Genomic DNA, 13,518 nt, shown 5'->3' with positions numbered 1-13,518 from the left:
AAAGAACTTCCTAAGTGTGAAGCACAACCTTCAAATCACATGCTCATATTCAGAACATTTTCTTTTTGCAAGCTTCTATCATTAGAACGTATTTGTAGGTATTATATCAAGACTGCCATAGGAGTTAAAGTTATGCTTGTAATGCCAAAAATCAATGTATTCTTATGTACACTAGCAATAGGCTCATCCGCTTCGCAGCCTCGCCCGCTGTGCGTCTCATACGCACATACATCCCTGATGACATCACGCATGACATCCCACTTCTCATTCTTATTATATATAGGATATCAAGTGATCCCTATTATGAAAAATCCTCAAAGGTCAGCAGGTGGAAATGTGTTATTAAGGTATATGAGCTGTCAAACTCATTTGAGTTCACATCCTACATGCGACCCAATTTGGTCTCAAGTGGGCCAGGCAAAAAAAAATCAACAATATAAATGAGACAACCTCCAAATATTCCTGTTTCTTTTAATGTAAAAAATTACAGGTACATTTTAAGAACACGTTTTCACGTAGGGCAGGGGTGTCAAACTCAATTTCATCCTGTGCCACATTAGCATTATGGTTGCCCTCAAAGGGCCGGATGTAAATGTATCATATATTTCATAATTGCCTCTGATTCGATTAGTATAGGGGAAACAATGGCAAACAGACAACTAGTAGCCTACAACTATTATTCAATTTAACAATAGCTATTTTTAGCAGTATTTCGAAGAGCTGTATTGCGCAAATTGTATTCTTTGCTAGCTCTCACGGGCCACATAAAGTTAGGTGCTGGGCCGGATTTGGCCCCCAGACCTTGAGTTTGACACCTATAAATGAGAAAACCTCCAAATGTTCCTGTTTCTTTTAGTGTAAAATATTTACATTTTAAGAACACGTTTTCATGTAGGGTTATCTCATCAAACAAAGGATCAAATCTACCGTCTGTAACTGTGCATTACAATTGATGTGCAATTCTCTATAGTCAAGTATTATGTTTGACATCCCTGTATAGAAAGACCTAAAACCACCTTTATTTGTTTATTTGTTTATTAAAAGGATCCCCATTAGCTGGACGCCTTGGCATCGAGCTAGTCTTCCTGGGGTCCAAGTTTTAAAAAACTTTACACCTGTCAAGGAAAAATATGTAACTCCACAACACCTCGAAGAGAACCCCACCTAAGGTTCTGCCGGACTCTGAGGTACTGTAGGTGGAGTTGTGGATGTGGGTGGCTCAGATCATCTGTGGCATCCTATTTGGGCTGGGGTGAGCAGCACACTGTCCAAGAGAGCGCTGGCAATGCAGATGCTAGCTCAGGCCAATGACTGTGTACTGTGTGGAGGAGAGGGCTTGGTTAAGGGGTGGCCATGTTGGGGAGTCAGACAGGGCCAGGTCCAGCCGCTTGTACTGTTTCTTGGACGAGCGGTTCCCTCGAAGCAAACGAACACAGCTCAGCATACCCTGGTCTATCAGCACCTGGGTGACAACAGCAATGTAATGTGCAATTAACAAAGGCTTTCAAGGGTAACTCAACCCTAAAAAAAAATCCAGACGTTTTTATGGTTTTTGAGGTGTGTTGCTGAAGTATTGTGATCAAAATCTCCACATTTGAGAGTCAACTGTTTTCATGCAGCGAGAGTGCCCTCTACGGGTTCAAACCCACTTTTGCAATTGGGTCTGCCAAGAGGCTAATCTTCGATTCCGCTAACATTATCTGGGGAGTGGGGTATAGACTGACTCTGGGTCAGAGTCTAAGGGCTATTATAAAACGGATAGTCCCAGTTCTTGATTGTGATTGGCTGGGAGCCATTGTAAAATACTCTATAACCACACGCACCTGTGACCGCAGCACAGTATTACTCCGCCAAACTGTTTTACATTGATCGGTGTATCAACGCACGTCATCATTTGCCAAAGAACTTCAGTCGATAAGAACCGCAGCTAATACTGTAGCTTGTTCCACTCATTTTGACTGCAGCGCTGTTCTCTCTATTCTGTTCTCTCTTTGTACAACTCTGTCTGCATCCAGAGCGGAAAAAACGGAAACAGTTATGCTGCAATGACAGTTTCCCAGCCCGCATCGTAAAAAACTTTAGTTTAGAGTCACAATGTTGTTATAATAACAACTAGCCAACAGATATCAAAGCTGGTGGGTTTCATGGAAAAAGAGCGTAACTCAAACTGTTTAACAGTTATATCAAATTGGTCATTCAGTGGCATTTTACGCCCACGTAACTAACAGCTAACTTTTTTCTAACGTAGGAATCAAACGTGCAAATTTCAACAGAGCATCCTAAGCATTCAAGTATGAACGAATAGAAACTAACAGCTGACTAACGCCAGAGGCTAGCGCTAGCTATTTATGCGACCAAAATGTTACTTTAGAAGCCACAATATTGTTATAATATCAACAACTAGCCAACATATATGAAAGCTGATGGGCTTTATGGAAAGAGTGTGACTAAAACTGGTTAACAGTTATATCAAATTGGTCATTCAGTGGCGTTTTACGCCCACGTAACTAAGGTAGCTAACAGCTAACTAATGCCAGAGGCTAAAGGCAGCTGTAGCCTACTGTGAAGAACTATATTTTTCAGCGTAGGAATGATTTAGCTATTTGCTATCAATAAATGATTGAAATGTTTGCTGCTGTGTGTTTATTTTATGAAAGCTTGCAGGCTATATGTAGTAACCGTTTCATAAAAGCAATAAACCCAGAGAGGCCGTGGCTACACTGATTTTACAACGGCTAATGGCCGTTTAAGGAACTGCGCTCCACATCGTGCCTGAAACAGCCATTAGCCGTTGTAAAATCAGTGTAAACCACGGCCTCTCTGGGTTTATTGCTTAAATTAACCACACCCTCAACATCTAGGCTGCACAAAGGGAGACTCCTCTTGAATGCAGCCTACTCTCTGGGCAGGTTGTGTCAACACATAAAAGCCAACCTTCCCACAGGGATGATCAGTGATGAATGATCTCAGCTAATTAAAGACACGCCAACATCAGGAAGCAGACGAGGAGGTTGAGGGCGGAGTTAATTAAAGACACACCTCCATCAGGAAGCAGACGAGGAGGTTGAGGGCAGCCACAGCCACCAGCAGCATCTTGAAGTTCATGTCAGTGATGTTGTACAGCTGAAGCACTTTGCCAATGACAGGACCGGGGTACAGTACCAGCCAAGTCATCACAGCAAACAGGACCAGGAGTATAAAGAGGAATACAACTGGAAAGATATAGAAAACATGTTTGTTTTTAATAGTTCTGGTACTAGTTGAGATCTAAAATCAGTATATTTCAATCACAAAACAGATCAATTTCATAAAGAAATCAACATTGCATAATGGACATTGCATATGGTTTCTGCTAATTGTTCCATAGTAGATACCAAATCATCCTGCGGTAAAGAGACAGTGAAATGTGCTTGAAATCTGAAATGTCATGGTATTCTTTTAACAACACTGTGGACCTCAGATGAAGCTATAGTACAATACATAAGGGCTAATATGTGATGTCATACAGTTGTAGTACAGATGTTTCTTGTGAGGGTAGTGATGACTTACAGTTGTAGTAGAGAGGTTTCTTATGAGGGTAGTGATGACTTACAGTTGTAGTAGAGAGGTTTCTTGTGAGGGTAGTGATGACTTACAGTTGTAGTAGAGAGGTTTCTTATGAGGGTAGTGATGACTTACAGTTGTACTAGAGGTTTATTGTGAGGGTAGTGATGGCTACAGTTGTACTAGAGAGGTTTCTTGTGAGGGTAGTGATGACTTACAGTTGTAGTAGAGAGGTTTCTTATGAGGGTAGCCCTTGGTGACGACCACAGCCATGATAATGTACTGGAAGCCGGACAGGGCAAACACACTGGTGTCCTCCATGTTGGGCAGATTGTGGGCTCCGCTCAATGTCGAATTGAGTGGAACAAACCTACAAATATATGAATAATAATAACAAAGAGCCAAGGGAAGAACCGTTAGAAAAATAATAGTGTGCCTCTGTTATGGCAAGATGCACTGCATCACCCCCCCTTCCACCCACCCACAACAAAACTTTGAAGGACGACAAGGTGACCAATGAGGCAAAAGCCTCATTGGTCACCTTTCCCAATATATGACAAGGAGAGGATCGTCACCAAAATAATCTGTGTTGCCTCTGGTAGATACTGTAGTTGTACTACTGTAAATGCTAATTATTTCGCCTGGTAGAAGCAGAGATAGTTTAGTAGGACTGAATTCATCTGGTGGTGTTTTATGTGAGCAGCGAGACAGAGGAGACAGTGTGCTGCTGACCAGTCCTGTGAGGTAGTGATGCAGAGAGCAGCCAGCTGCCCCAGGACGATGAGGGAGGTGTGTATGAGCAGGCTGCCCAGCACGGGCACGGCCAGCAGGCTGGCCGGGGGCCTGTGGGGGTGCAGCGCCTCACTGGGGCCTCCTCGGCCCATCACGATGGCCAGCAGGGTCACTAGCGCCATGTCGAAGAACAGGAACTGCAGGTCGCCCAGGTTGGTCTTCACCTGGGGAGGACACGGCGTCAAACAAACTGCTTTCACTGTGGGAGCTACTTAAAGGACCACGTTGCCCATTTTCAAACCAGCTTTCTATCATTACAAAATCAATAGTATTATGCAAATGAACAATGCTTCATTTCCTTCTATCTTGAGTAACCTGCCACATGGTTTGTTTTCACATCACCATCTGGAAACGAGCCGCTCAGGAAACCATTTCAAACGGCAGACACCTGGCAGGTGATTGGATGAACCATCGGTCTATCACGTCTATCACGGGCTTGCTCTCGTTGGCGTCACACCTAAAGCCCCCCCGTAGCTGCGTCAGATCTCTCTGGCCTGCAGGGTTCCTACCCATTTTCAATTTAAAAAATTACTTTTTCCAGACCTTGATTTGTTTGGAAGATTTTGTCTGGTGTCGTATGATTTACGCAGATAGACGTCTGATCCCTGCTAACTAATTTATGTCATATCACTGTAGATGAAGTTTGTTCTTCACAGCCACAAATATCATAATATGTGTGTCAGGTGATTGGCAGGGTTCCTACACGCTTTCCATTTTAAAATTCCATATTTTGTCTATGTTCTGTACTGGATGTGATTTCGGTGGGTATTTGATATAATGCATCATAATAATTGGACATTATTCTTCACATCAACAACTGTGGACTCACATTGGGTCTGACTCTACACAACAACATCAAAGATAGAATGATATGTGTATCAGACCTGAACCACAACATTATTCAAGACCTGGAAAAGATCAAATTAATTGTTAATACTTTTCCAGACCTGCGTCAAGACCTGAGGTCAAGACAAACAATGAAGCCATGATTTGAATGGGTGGCATTCAGACTCAACATGCACATGAATCCAAATGAAGGCCAGTGTGATCTTGAGGCAGTTGTGGCTTGGGACAGAGCAGAGGGGACAGAGCTGGGGACAGAGCAGAGGGGACAGAGCTGGGGACAGAGCAGAGGGGACAGAGCAGAGGGGACAGAGCTGGGGACAAAGCAGAGGGGACAGAGCAGAGGGGACAGAGCTGGGGACAGAGCAGAGGGGACAGAGCTGGGGACAAAGCAGAGGGGACAGAGCAGAGGGGACAGAGCTGGGGACAGAGCAGAGGGGGCAGAGCTGGGGACAGAGCAGAGGGGACAGAACTGGGGACAGCTGTGCTGTGAGGGTGACTCACTGTGTAGAGGATGAGGACAGAGCAGAACTGGATGAGGCTGTACAGGGCCATGTATCTGAAGAGACTGAAGGAGGTGACCAGAGAACAGCGGCCCTCTCTGAACACACACACACACAGACGATCAGCAGTCATATTTCACCAGTATAACATTCTAGAGAGTAAATTAATTGATTAAGCACAGGGCTGACAGTGGCATTGGCACCAGGGGTGACTGCGAGATGTCTTATAGACACACCACATTTGGGCAAACTGGAAAGCCAGACTCTGTCAGTCAGTCTGAGTCCATCAGTCTGACGAGCTGACTGATATGATATTATACTGATATGATATTGCTGATATTACCTGCCTAGGGACTACAGATGTAAATTAGCATTTTTGCTACACTCTGGCATGTTTACATCTTGTATTTATGCTGATGTTCATTAACGTACTCTGTCCCTATCAAACAAACAAGTCAATAAATAAATATGATCTGTCACTCCATGGAAGTGGTAGCCTCCTTCCTGCGTACCTGATGAGCAGTGGCACACAGCTGATGTTGTCGGTGTTGGAAGTGAAAGGGGAGGCGACCGAGGCCTCGGCCTCAGACAGGGACACGCCCACGTCAGCTGCTCGCAGGGCCCCGCAGTCGTTAGCCCCGTCCCCGCACATCCCCACCCGGTAGCTATGGTAACAGAGGGAGGGAGGGGGGGGGGGGGACAGAGACAGGTAAGGATAGAATATGCTCCCTTAATCTGTCACTTGTGATTTCAACAGAATATGCGGTCATATTTAATATGAATAAAAGTGTTATGACACTGGGACATGCTTTATGGCAGGCAGGGCTTCTCAACTATCAGTGCAGTCACTCAGACTAATTTCAATCATGTAGACTACTTAGCCACGCCCTGTCCATTCACATTCCTGCCTATTCATTCAGGTATCCACGCCCCGTCTCATTCATACCAGAGCCGTGTAAGAAGAGTTGCGACATCTCCCTTCACTCCAATGGACCAGTTTTTTACTCTCAAGAGTTCCAGGAAGTAAGTTCCTGGATTAAGCAGCACTGTCAAGTTGCAGCAAAATGGATGGTTTGTGTTGTCCTTTGAAAGTTTTTTTTTTCTTGAATCAAATTGTACATTATCAGCTTTATTTTAGCATGCAAAAGTAGCGCGAGACCCATTCCTAGCTGTTCATTGGCTAATAAGTTTCGCATTTTGGTCCTCCACTGACGCCACTCTCTCTCTAGAGGACACTAATTCATACCCCTTTCCTATCCAATCACAGTTATCCACACTCTCCCACGCTATCAATAGCCAATGGGCTCAAGCCACCTGCCATGGGGGGATTTCTATTCTATGCATTGCTGACGCCCCTCCTCTCATCATCGCTGGAGGAGCATCACCATGGAGCCATACGCCAAACCGTAATCTTGTTTTGTTGTATATCATTAAAGTTTAGTGTGAACTTTCATTCTAGTCTCTCATGTCAAAACCTTTTGCTGAATTTGGAGCCATTTTACCCCCGCTTCCCAGCAAGCTAGCATAACTTGCCTGGTACCTTCGAAAGGGTTAAAAATAGGGAGACTCCTGTGAAAATCAAGAGTGTTGTCAAGCATATGGATTTAGGATTTTTTGCACGAAGATGGTGAAACATTGACACAAAATATGGCCTAATGCAGCTTAAATCCAGAAAGATCCGTATCAGCCTACATATTCCCCATTCGGTCAAACCCTAATATGGATCACAGTGACACAAGAGATCAATCATATCCTTTTGCAGTATATTGCTTGATATTACCCAACACACAACCATGTATTCCCCATCCAACCCTTGCTTTTTTGTGTCTGAACTCACTTTAGTTTCTGCAGCTCCTTCACTAGCTGGGTTTTCTGGTCAGGAGCCATGCGTGCGTATACTGTGGCTCGCATCAACACCTGCAATATATTATAAGATATTATAATCTTTTTATTTTTCTTAATAATCACTGTACAGTATGTAGCACTTTTCAAAACAGTCACAAAGTGTTTAAATAAATATGTTAAATCGATGCCTTGGTGAGTAAAAACATCAATATTATTATTCCTGGACTAAAGATAGGTATCTCACCTTTGGCAGATACTCAGGAAAGTGGTCACAGAGGGCAGCGAAGGACTTGCCATTGATAGCCAAGTGATAGCCGATATCACTCTGGTACAAGCCCTGTGGAGAGAAGGACAAAAATTCACTCATACTAATATGAAAATATGTCCATAATACAGGCCATGATTATTCTTATTGTGTATAAATTACTTGCACTACTGTAACTGCATAATCACTGAAACTGACAAACACAATCAAGCAGAGCATTTGACTCACCGCTGATGTGGTGAGAATAATATATATTTTTATACATTATATATACACTGACCTACTATACAAAAACCACAATTGCTTGAGTGACATCACTGATGATTTAACAATCTCTATGACATCATCAGTGCCGATGACATCAGTCATGTCATAAGATGGTTTTGGTCATAATGACATCACTGATGATGTCATAGACATTGTGACATCATCAGTGGGACCACCTAGTAGTCCTCTCCTCCCTCGAGCCGCCAAATACATCTCGTCCTCCTGCACGCTCCTATCGGCTGGCTGCTTCTTCTTCTCCATCCAGCCACTCCGTTCTTTTCAGCTTCTCCGCATCCTCGTGAACTCCTTTGATGGCGACCACAGGCAGATTCGCAGCCCTTCCCCAGTATCTTTGTTTCGATCTCCACTTCGTGGTGCACGTTATTTTCCTCATCCCCCTTCTTCTTCTTCGCCATTCTCCCCATGCCGCCCTCCCCTCCTCAACCTTCAGTGACTCCTGATCCTATTCCGTCTTTTTCGTACCACACTGACTATGTGTCTCAGGCTTTATCTGTCGCCCTCAGTCAGTCTCCTGATCCCCGGGTTATTCACCAACCTCGAGAGCCCTCGATCTTCATGATCTCAACACATCATCACCCTCAAGTCTGTCAGCTCAGGTGTGTCCAGGAGTGTGTTGAGCCTGGAGGACTGACCTGAGTAATGATCTCGGCGGCCCCTCCGTCTCCCAGGTGGAACCTCAGGGTGGGCGTGGCCTGGGCCGTGTGGGGGGTGGCATGGACGAATATCACCTTCTCCTCAGACCCCACCATCCCACAGCTTTTTGCAACATTGACGGCAGTTAAAATGTTGTCCCCTAGATGTGGAAGGACAAAACATTTGACATGGCAGAGATCTTCTTGAAGACATAGGGATCGATTTGTGTTATGCTGGGCTACAAATGCAAAACACCCCTCACCGGTCACCATGACACTGCGAAGGTGCGCCAGCCTCAGGGTGTTGATCACATGGGCGCTCTCTGGCTTCACCAGGTTCTTCATCACCAGCAAGCCCAGGAACTGCATGTCTCTCTCTACCGCTCCTCTGTGGAGAGATACACAACTGCCTCAACACTCAGTTATGATGTTGGATGCTAATGTTGGATTATTGACACTTATAAACCCCAGGAAGATTAGCTGGTGGCACCAGCATCAGCTAATGGGGATCCTTTTTAACACAATAGCCCAAACAGTACTCATCAGTTTATGGCAATGGTCTTCGATTGTGTTAGATCAGGGGTGGGCAATTATTTTTCCTGGGGGCCACATGAGAAACCCAAATTGTTGCCGGGCGCAAAAAATATATTGTCATGCTGTAAACTCTAAATTGATCACTAGATTAAATTATAGAAAACATTGTGCACTTATTCTTCAGCATTTATTATATTGAAAATCACTCAAAACAGCCAATTGCGGTCATCTCATTAAATATTTCTAGCTTCATAAGTAAAATGTTGAGGTTTGTCTTAGACCTCCCGGGCCAGGCAGAACCATCATGAGGCCGCATAATGAAAATGTCTGTGTTAGAGCTTCAGATAAGAATGATGATACCCTACTAGACATCGATTAGATGAACAGAGAAGACAGGACTTATTAAAAGGTCAGGCAGAAATACAGAACTAACCGTTCAATGGTCCCCAAGTCAGTCTTCTCAGCTAATGCTTTGTAGCCCAGTGCCAGCACCCTGAAGCCTTCGCTGGTCAAGCTGCGCAGTACGCTTGAGAACTGTCCTGGAACTGTAAACATGGAGCACATGTATTTATACATTTAGGCTTCAAAGACACAATCTGGAATCAATTTAACCCTCTATATTTTGGGAACATTCGTGCTCTTTTTTATTAATCGATGAATCGTTTAGTCTGTAAAAGGTCAAAAATAAATAAACAAATAGAGCACAGCAGGAATGAGTCTGGAAGACCTGGATCTCTCTAAAAGTCAATGGGATTTTTGTATGGGGATTTCAGTTAAAGTGCATTAAACTGACCAGTTTCTCTTAGGCACAGGCTAGCCACCATCTCTGGAGCGCCTTTGATGAAGGCGAGGGCGGGGCGCCCCCCGGGGGCCACCGTCACCACACTCATCCTCTGGAGGACAGAGGAGAACGTGAAGCGCCGCACGATGGCCGCCGCCTCACCGCTGGACGGCTGAGGATCAGAACAAGGAGAGCAAATCTTGCATGAATGGAACTATTGGTTATTCTTTTAGGATCAGCTCAATAACTGTACTGGATTCATAGATCTCAAGGCCTCAACCAAGAATATGACATTCACCCTTTTTTTTTGTTGTAAAAACTCAAATAAGATGTCTATATAGCACCTGGACCGGGAGTTCCCAAAATTAAGAATGCCATGGCCAACTTTGAAATCTGAAAATCTTCCGGGGCCCACCCAACACTTTAATCACAAATCTGAGCAGTAGACGCGACTAAGATGAAGTATTTCTCTACATATTTTTTTATTTTGTTAACACAGCACGTGAACTTGGGCAAATACAGCAAATTAATAATCCATCCATATGCAAAAACTGAGGCAAAATACCCAAAAGCCAGATTGCAAACATTTTCTCCCCCCTTACTCATCAGAACGATTTGAGTGAATAACACATTTGTTGAGGCAAACTGTGATGAGCAACAACAGAATGGGTATGGGTAATAAGAGAATCCCTCTGTCTGAACATTATTCTTCACATCAACACAAACTGGACTCAAAGTGGCTCTACAACAACATAAAAGCTAGAATGATGTGTGTATCGGATCTGAACCACAACAATTTCCATATTTTCCAGACATTTTTTCAAATTCCTAAACTATTCCAGACTTTCCAGACCTGCGTAGGAACCGTGTGGACTGGACCACTGTCTATTATAAATCATCTTGTTTTTCAGCATTTTCAACAGTTCAATTCCTAAGGACACTCACCCTGCACTCAGGTGGTCTCATAACAGCCAGGACCCTGTGACCTCCGAACTCTGAATCCAGCACCGTGCGATCTCCCTCCGGCTCCTGTAGGGTCTAGGAAATGAGATGGCAGGTACAGATGGGCATTACCACACTGTAAGATGGATGTGCAGGTCATGATGACCTGCTCATGACCTTCCCCGGATCATAACCCCGTAATTGAAATGTTGTTTTTTCTTCTTCTGTGGTGTGCAAGAGAAAATCATGTATAACGGGAGAATCGCAATTCTGTTTGTGATTTCGATGATCGAAATTGAACGCTCATTTAAATTTTTCCATTTAGAATTGAAATTGTGACACTCCTATAAAATGAGTCAAAGGCCTCTGTAAGTAAAGCTGGAAACATGCTACAACGTCAGCCTCGACTTGGGAGTGTTGCCAACAGCAGCTAGACCTATATACTCAAACGTCAGCTTGACGAGGGGGTCGCAGGGGAGTCCCCAGCAAAACGAGTAAATTGTGTGATTTCACTAGGATTTCAATGACTAGAAGCTAGCCCAAGGAGATAATGTAGTAGTGCATATTCTTGGTAATAGCTGTGACTCTCTCGTGCTATTATAGTATATACTTGTGTTGTTCATGTCAGCTGTGTCAAGTCGCTGTGCCGGCAGGCTCGCCAGCCGCGGCATAGCGCTCGGTGCCTTTGACGCTGTAGCCTGTTTTCCACTTAAGTAAGCAATGCTTCACAGCATCATACCCAGTCAGTGGACTGGATCATCTTGAGCTCCAGTGGGTCTCCGAGGGGCTGGCCACTCAGCAGGGCCACGGTGTGGCAGCAGGCCAGGCCGGACAGCATGGGGCCCGGGGGCAGACGTCTGGGCTCCGGGACCAGCTGAGAGAAGCCAGCGTCTACAGCCTGCAGCACTCCCCACACATCCAGACCCTCCTCTGTCAGAGTTCCTGTCTGCCACAGAGACAACAGCACACACGTTGACATGGGCTCTACAGCTGCAATGAGTCATCCATTAGTTGTCAACTATTAAATTAATCACCAACTATTTTGATCATCAATTGGTTTGAGTTCTGAGAACACATTATTTGACCTCTGTGCCGTTTACGGTCGGATGTGGGCCGCAAACATTTTTGAGATTTTTAAGTGGACCATGAGTCGAGGCACACATTTTTGGTACACTTTTGAAGAATGGTGAATGGAAAGTTGAATGTAATGGCGATCAATGTTGTAGTCAAATCTGAGTCCTGGCCACATTTTCAGGACTCTTGACTTGAGTTGGACTTGTGAGCAGTGATGACTCGACTCGGACTTGAGCATTCATGCATCTTGTCACTTGTTAATTGATAAGACTTTTTGTTGTCGTTCGTTTTTTGTAATAATAATAATAATAAATATAGCCGCAAGCGGCGATGCGGGGTCCAAGCTTCCGGTGACTTGGGGGGTATATGTCAGATAGTGCACATTTATTCAGACTTGGTATATGCACAAGTAAACAAAGTTTGGTTGAGATCCGGTGACCTGACGGTTTCCAAGCAGTACTAGTAGTAGTAGTAGTAGCAGTAGTAGTAATAGTGTTGGTAGTAGTGGGAGTGGTAGCAGTAGTAGCAGCAGAAGTACTAAGAATAGTAAATGGTAAATGGTAAATGGACTGCATTTATATAGCGCTTTTATCCAAAGCGCTTTACAATGTGCCTACATTCAACCATTCACACACCGAAGGCGCCCAGCTGCCACGCAGGGTGCTGGCACAGCCATCGGGAGCAATTTGGGGTTCAGTGTCTTGCCCAAGGACACTTCGACGTGCGGACTGGAGGAGCCGGGGAACGAACCACCAACCTTCTAATTAGTGGACAACCCACTCTACCTCCTGAGCCACAGCCGCCACTAGTAGCCAATAGTAGTAGTAGTAGTAGCAGCAACAGCAGTAGTAGTGGTGGTTGGCTGTTATAGCGCCACCATCTGGTAGATTGGTGTAATTTTTTCCTCTGAGTAGTGGGTGATGTCTTGAAACTTGAAGTAATACTTGGATAGAAAGCAGTTTTTGTGTACAATATCCCTTTAAGTATCTGGACAGAAAGTGGTATTTGGGTAGAACATACTGTCAATACGACAAGTACTTCTCTGGCTCTGCAGATACATATAATATGGTCTACAAAGTTAAATACAACAGTCTGGATAGCTCACTTGGTAAAGCACGTGACTTATGCTAACTAAAGACCATTGCCGCTCAAAGTTCAAACCCCACGTGGGATGAAAAACTTTCAACTTCAGACAGGTAAGTCAGTAACAGTAATTAAAACCCCACATGCTGCCTCCTTATTTTGCGGTGTTTCATGAACTTTTTCAATATCTTGGAAATGTTAGCTGGAGATTGCGTGGCTGTGTTCAAGAACGTGTTTTGCAACAGGAGAGGTTAGTTCTTGTCTCATGATGGAGCTTTTGTGTTCTAAAATCAGAATTTTCAGTTGTCACTGTGTCTTTCCCACACACACATCAAACCATAGGGCGTAGTGGCGTCCACTACAGAAGGTTGATGGGGTTTATCCCTGAAATTG

At 44.3% G+C, this 13,518-nt stretch overlaps 1 protein-coding gene across 2 annotated transcripts in view; it reads right to left on the bottom strand.

The window, feature by feature from the left end:
- Positions 1-525: 525 nt before the first annotated feature.
- The window catches only part of atp13a2 (ATPase cation transporting 13A2), a 35,077-nt gene continuing 22,084 nt past the window's right edge, over positions 526-13,518 (bottom strand). For both annotated transcript variants that reach the window (XM_083641486.1, XM_083641487.1), the window contains exons 16-29: positions 11,708-11,914; positions 10,972-11,064; positions 10,039-10,198; positions 9,679-9,790; positions 8,975-9,099; positions 8,712-8,872; positions 7,771-7,863; positions 7,519-7,598; positions 6,194-6,346; positions 5,683-5,779; positions 4,276-4,499; positions 3,762-3,913; positions 3,040-3,212; positions 526-1,462 (exon numbers count right to left, since the gene is read on the bottom strand). In XM_083641486.1, coding sequence (XP_083497612.1) covers positions 1,295-1,462; positions 3,040-3,212; positions 3,762-3,913; positions 4,276-4,499; positions 5,683-5,779; positions 6,194-6,346; positions 7,519-7,598; positions 7,771-7,863; positions 8,712-8,872; positions 8,975-9,099; positions 9,679-9,790; positions 10,039-10,198; positions 10,972-11,064; positions 11,708-11,914 — 1,998 coding nt within the window. In that variant the 3' untranslated portion in view covers positions 526-1,294. The remainder of the gene's footprint in view (positions 1,463-3,039; positions 3,213-3,761; positions 3,914-4,275; positions 4,500-5,682; positions 5,780-6,193; positions 6,347-7,518; positions 7,599-7,770; positions 7,864-8,711; positions 8,873-8,974; positions 9,100-9,678; positions 9,791-10,038; positions 10,199-10,971; positions 11,065-11,707; positions 11,915-13,518) is intronic.

Source organism: Poromitra crassiceps (genome assembly GCF_964638095.1).
Source record: "Poromitra crassiceps genome assembly, chromosome: 8".
In the NCBI taxonomy this organism is placed as follows: domain Eukaryota; kingdom Metazoa; phylum Chordata; class Actinopteri; order Beryciformes; family Melamphaidae; genus Poromitra; species Poromitra crassiceps.
Note: the sequence above shows the minus strand (reverse complement) of the source record. Positions and strands in the feature narration are given on the sequence as shown.